Source organism: Melospiza georgiana, chromosome 7, assembly GCF_028018845.1.
Source record: "Melospiza georgiana isolate bMelGeo1 chromosome 7, bMelGeo1.pri, whole genome shotgun sequence".
NCBI lineage: Eukaryota > Metazoa > Chordata > Aves > Passeriformes > Passerellidae > Melospiza > Melospiza georgiana.
In genome coordinates, this window is record NC_080436.1 from 4,430,385 (window position 1) to 4,436,936 (window position 6,552).

General features: G+C 47.4%; 1 protein-coding gene across 1 annotated transcript; it reads left to right on the forward strand.

Moving 5' to 3' along the window:
• Positions 1 to 3,934: 3,934 nt before the first annotated feature.
• Positions 3,935 to 5,833, forward strand: LOC131085916 (helix-loop-helix protein 13-like). Its single transcript, XM_058028487.1, has 2 exons — positions 3,935 to 4,373; positions 5,796 to 5,833. The coding sequence occupies exons 1-2, from the start codon at positions 3,935 to 3,937 to the stop codon at positions 5,831 to 5,833; spliced, it is 477 nt and encodes a 158-aa protein (XP_057884470.1).
• The last annotated feature ends 719 nt before the right edge of the window (positions 5,834 to 6,552 follow it).

Genomic DNA, 6,552 nt, shown 5'->3' on the forward strand with positions numbered 1-6,552 from the left:
TGACATCTGAGGTTTCTACCCAGCAAATAATAAAGGTCCTGTTTCCTTTTCACTTAAATCAACATCCTGCAAAGCTTCACTTCACAATTACTGGAGCATCCCAGGAACAGCCATTAGCCCTTTGAAATGCTCTTGCCCTGGAAATCCTTGCTCTGCTTCTCATTATGTCCTCACATCCACAATCCTTTCAGGTTAAAAAGCAGCACATTCCACGGCTGCATTACAATACTTGCACTTTTCCTGCCGCCCCCCCAGCTGTTCTCAATCCATGTGCCCAACAATTCAGGTGTCCCAGGCCTGGCTGGTGGCTCCAGAGGAGCTCCAGGACCTTGGTGTCCACTCTGGCTGGGACTCCAGGCAGCTCCACCAGCCAGTCCCTGGAGATCCCTCTGTAGCTGCATTTTGGCAGTGTCTTCACCCACACATGGGTGCAGGGAGCCACACCACCATGAGCTGCACAGCCTCACCTGCATAAAGCCTTCCCCAGGATTCTTTTTGCATCTTCCATCTGCTCTTCCCTGCTCATCTGGGCCCCAATTCCCAGCTCTGAGGATGAGCTGCACAGTGTAACATTGGATCAGCAGCTATGACATGATGGACTTGTGCTTTGGAGTCATCTCACTTGAAAGTGAAGCATCTGGTCCTTTCTCCATCTGTTATTTGTCCAGGCCAAGGGCTGACTCCCTTTATTAAGCAATTAAAGATGAATTCAAGTTGAATTCCCAGGGAAAAAAAAAAAGAGCAGAAATTATTAATAATGATTATCAGTTTTATCAGTGGGAAGGTTCCCCAAGCTGAGTCTGAAATAAGGCAAATGGGACAAGAAGGGGAGAGAAAAATCTACTTCCAGAATAACCTCAGGTGACCCATTTATCTCTGAGATCCCGGTAGAGGGTAACAGTTTCCAGCTCCTAAGGTACTGGAAAGGGGAAAAAAACTGCAGTGGAAATATTTCCTGAAAGCAGGTGTGTACCCAAAAATCCATGAAATCACTGAGTTGGTTGTGAGTGGATTTGTGTAGATGGCAGAGGAAGGGGGACAAGACTAAAAAAGGCATTCCCAGCACGATAGGGAAGTTTTTAAAGGCAGATGTGGATATCCAGTCTTGGAAAATCCAAACCCAAACAATGATGGCTCCGTTGCCTATCACAGACATAAATCCAGTGCAGAGTTCCTGACTCAAGAATTTGCTTTCATCAGGCCCTATTGATTAAAAATGACCAGCAGTCAAATGTTATTTCTGGATCCCACTGGAGCTGAAAGGCTTTGGAACAAAACAGCAGTTGAGCAGCCCTTGAAATTATAACAACACATCACAAGCAACAGCACCCCTGCTCAGGGTGGTACCCCACTCCCTCGATCCCTTTGGGACATTCCTTAACCAACAACTTCCAGACAGGTGACAAATTAGCTCAATTATCTGCACATTCCCTCCCTCTCTGATGAGCAGTGCTGCAGAAACCCTGGGAGTGCAGCAGGTCTGGTGTTGCGGTGAGGGCTGCTCATGTGAGGGATGGGAATCTCGTCCTTTCTCCTGAGACCCAAGGAGCTGGCTTTCCAAGGGCAAACCTTTGCTTATTTTCTCTTTCTTCCCTTCCCCTTCCCCCTCCTGCTTTGTCCAGAGTCCCTCCAAGAGAGCCAAATTCCCCTTGAACATGCTAAAAGGAGGCTGGCTGGAACATCTGCTCTGCATGTGTGGAGCCAGACACATCCCCAGGCAGCCCTGCTAGCAGTGATGGATCTGGGAGGGAACGTGGAGCCCTGGAGAAGCATCTGCTCAGAGAGGGGAACCTGGCACACAAAACTCACCCAGTTACCTGCTGAGCCCCTGCTCTCTGCCCCTCGCTCCCAGTGGACAAGTGCCTCCTCCAGAGCATGTTCTCTCCGCAGTTTGTTATTTCCAAATGTCTCCCGCTTGTGCCATGTGAGCACCACCAATGCTTGGCTGGGGAGCTGGAGGAGAACCTGGAGTGAGTGGCTTCTTTTGGGAGCCTTGCTTGGAGAGGACACTGGGAAATACAGCTGGACTTGAACTTAAAGGCCTTTTCCAGCCTCAATGATTCTGTGACTTCAAATAAACCAGTGCAGAGTGAACTCCACATTGATCACTCCGAGTTCAAGGCTCAGCTGTGCCACCCCTGATTGTGGCCATTCCTGCATCCATCCCCTCCTTCCCTGCTCCTTGTTGGGGTTCAGTGTCTGCCACGGTGAACTTTCACTACACCAAAACTTTGTGTTCCTTGGCACACAACAAATTATGTTCAGAACAAATTATGTTCTTGTCAGAACAAATCATGTGCTTTGTACAAAATCAGCACAAAATTCCCACCCTGAGCCGACCAGAGGAAGCAAGACAAACTCGAATTATTTAACAGCCATTTGTCCTCTATTGTCCAGCCTTAACGATTCTCGAATTGTCACACTTGGCATCTTTATTTCTTATGCAGATTTACAGGTAATGGATTTCCTGCTTAATTTGCACAACAAGGGGAACACAGGCAGCCCTAATGTTTCCTAAAGTGTCACCTTCTCACAACTTCTCTGCAAGAACCTTTCTGGCAGCCTGTTTTCGGCTGCCTTAAGCTTCCTGCCACAAGGGAAAATGCCAGGCTGCTAAGAAGGGACCTTAACAGCCTGGGCCTTATCCTAAAGTCAATCCCTCTTTTCCCAAGGCAAAGCTGCCCGGACTGCACCCTAAGACACTGTTAGATGGAGAACCCGAGAATCCTCCGGGATCCATGATAAATGCAGGTCGTTTTCTGCTTTCTGGCTCTTTACCTGAAGCTGCTGAGCTCTGTCCCGTCAGGAATCTGCCTGTGGCTCACCAGCTTCACAGGTGTCTCTTGAAACCTCACCACACAGCAGCAGGATGGGAGCCTGTGCACAAAGTCAAGCACGTGATGAAGTACCTTTATAAAAGTTCTTTATGACCTGTTTCAGGAAAAGCATTTAGGCTTGCTCTAACTTTAAACACGATTCCTTTCCATTCACTCAAGTCCTTAAAAATACGACTTGAACTATTTCTGAATTAATTTAGACATTGGCAGTAAGCATTATGGAAATAAAAGAGAACGAAGCACATACATTATGTACCTGCCCTAAAGCTCTGGTGGTGCTTAACACCTTCCACCCCATCATCCCTGCCATGCTGGATACCTGCTGCTCTCCCAGTTTCCAGCTCTTCCAGAGGTGTGGCTCACCTGCTCCACCACTCCAGGACTTCACCCTGTGTGGTTTGACAGCCCTGGTGTGAGACAGAGCATCGAATGTCCACAGAGCAAATGCGTGGTTCAAATGGGAAATGCAGCAGCCAAAGGAGGTGGTGTTGGCCCACTTAATGAGGTACCACAGTTTTGCACAGCAGTTCATCCCACACCTTCCCTCTCCAGAGGAGCAGAAGATGCCACTGTCTTGTGCTGTCAAACACAGCAGCGTGTGTTTGTGACAGCAATACAATAGCATTTTGTTTGTCCCCATTTTGTGGGCTTCACCAAAAAGATAAAGGACTATTTTGTTCCTTCCTCCAAGCACTCCTCACCAAACAAAATCCCTCTGTGAACCTCCTCTAAACAGGAGGTGGAGAGAATGGACCTGTGGAAGAGCTCAATAACTGCTTCAATGAATTTTTCAGGAGAAAGTCAATAGAAACCTCATTCTATCTTCAATTCATTCATATTGTTTTGTAGTGGACAGCTAATAAAAAGGGAAGCACGTGCACTAATTAGTTCTGAGAGGCGAATAGGAGCCATGAAGTATTTCCTGCTGAGAAGACACGAAGTATTTAAATCCCGACTCCCACTCAGATTTGCAACCGTGGAAAAATTTTCCATTAGCTTCCACGAGGACACAACCAGAACTCCCTGCCCACATTTGTCAAAATTAAAACCCCATTAAACCAGTTTAACCTGAAGCTGTGAGCCTGGCGGGCCAGGGCATGGAGGAGCTTTGCTGCAGCTTCGAGGATGGAGGCCCCAGTGCGGAATCTCTCCTCTGGCAGCCGGCAGATCCCGATGCACCACTGGAGAACTTTCTCCTGGAGTGCCTGGCGGAGCCCTCATGGCCAGGGCCAGGTGGTGCTGAGCTGGACAAGCTCCCAGCCCCGCCAGAGCAGCCCCGGCAGCGCCGCGCCGCCAACCTGCGAGAGCGCCGGCGCATGCTGGGCCTCAACGCGGCCTTCGAGGCCCTGCGCGGCCGCGTGCCCACCTTCCCCTATGAGAGGCGCCTGTCCAAGATCGACACGCTGCGCCTGGCCACCGCCTACATCGCCCTGCTCGGGGACATCCTCCTGTCCGGCTGCCACCCCCGGGCCTACGTGGAGCAGTGCCTGAGGAGCGGCGCCCCGGGCCTGCAGCGGGCGGCCTGGAACACCAGCGGTGAGCGAGGGCGGGCGGCGCTTGAGGGAGCAGGGCCACACTCGGGAGTCGATTTTGGGCAGTTGTTGGTTTTGTTGGTTTTTGGGCACAGTTGATTTTGTTGGTTTTTGATTTTTTGCTCGTCACACCCAAATAGCTCTGAAACGATTGGGATTTCCTCTCTTTCCTTCAAAGAGAGGAAATCTCAATCGGGTCGCAGCAGAAAATCATACTTATCCTTCTCTAACTTGCTTTTTTTCTTTAAAAAATTGAATAAACACTCTCCCCACTCCCTACCCAAAAGCTACTTGCTAAGGTTCTTTTTACAAAGAGGAAAGATTTTTAGTCTCAGAATATATTTTTGGACTTAAAAAAAAAAATTCTGTGAGAAATTGTTCTTTTCTGATGGAGCCCTTAGAGATTTTTCTACGTTTTCTTTAGAAGTTTTCTTTAGCTTGTACTTGGCAGAGGAAAACACCTTGGTTTGGACACAAACAACATTTCATTTCTTAAAATACAGATGTCCCAGCAACCCAGAGTTTCTCAGAGGTTACAGTTCAACACATTAACCGGGATACACAAGTCAGAGTGTTCAAATTTCGAGCTATTTTCAAAATATGGGGAAGTGAATGTCTATTTGCAATTTATAATCTTATATAATTATTTCTATTTTAAAGTGGAGGGCTGTTATTCAGTATTCTGTTCGGTTTGTACTTAATCCCTGATTTAGCTGGAATGAATTTGGGCCTTTCTTCCTCCAGAATATATTTTTCATCGGGCCACTGTGTGGTGAAGATGGGAAATTGCCCAAACTGCACAACACAGGGCCTCAATCTCAGAAGGCAACAGGTTTTGTGCTGCTTAGAGCAGGGAGGAGCAGGGGGGGAGGTTTCAGTAGTTCTTGGTACTTTGCATTTTAAGTTAATTAATCCCCTTTCCAACTCTGTTCCTTTGCTGTATATGTTCCTTTGGATCTTGGAAAGGGGCCTTCAAAATGAGTCCCCAAAAAGTACAGCACAAGAAAGGAAGGAGAAAAGTCAGTAAATGGGAATACTCCTCTTTCATATTACGGGGAAGTGCTAAAGGGACAGAGAAAGCAGAGGAAAAGTAATCAGTTTACTTGAAAGGAAAAGTTAATTGAGTTTTTTCTCCTTTCCTATTAATTTTCATTATCTGGGAAAATGACTCCTAATACACCATTGGTTATGTCTCTTGACTACAAAAAAAAAATTTTGTGTTTTAGTGGCCTGCTTTTAACAGATTTAAAATAACACAAATATTTCTCATAGGGGTCCCCCTTTTGCCACTCTTCCTGTCCTGAAGAGCTCCACTTGGAAAGATCCAATTGAACAAGGCTCCTCTTCTGGAGAGGCTGGATAGTTGACTCGTTAAAGGTTAATTTAAATGTTGAAATGACTGTGTTTTCCTCTCTCCCTTGTGCAGATCTGACAGCCCGCCTGTCCTGGGTAAAGTGGGATTAAGGAGAGGCCTTTAAAGGCAGGAAAACCTGGAGTGCTGGGTTCCAGCTGCTCAATTCCCAGAGCATTTCCCCACCTCGTTTCCAGCACCCAGCCTCTCTCTCTGCTGATTCATCGATCCTTGGGGCCTCCTGCTTCTCTTTCTCACTCTGATAGACCTGCACTCGCTTAAGAACAGCAAAACATTGAGAACCAGTGCCAGCACAACCACAGCCCCAACATTTTCCCTTCCACTGGATGAGGATTGTGTCCAAATCCCATTTCCAGCACGCAAGAAACAAAATTATAAGAAAAAAGCTAAGCAACACCTGTGAAAATCTTGGCTTAAGATATCCAGGGTGATGGTTGTGAGAGTCACCAGGGATTCAGAGACCATGAAAGTCCAGGAGGTGAGACATGGCTCTGTAGATATCCAAAATTTTTCATGCCTGCACAGAATCCCAGAAAGGTTTGGGTGGAAGGCACCTTAAAGCTCATTCATTCCCACCCCCTGCCATGGGCAGGGACACCTTCCACTATCCCAGGATGCTCCAAGCCCCATACAATCTGTCCTGGGACATTTCCAGGGATCCAGGGACAGCCACAGCTTCTCTGGACACCCTGTGCCAGGGCCCCACCACTGAAACCATTCCACCTTGACGTTCTTTATCGTGGTATTTTGTAGCAGGAAAGAAAATAAAATGTATTTGCTGTTTATCATTCTCATTAGTTCATCTCACATC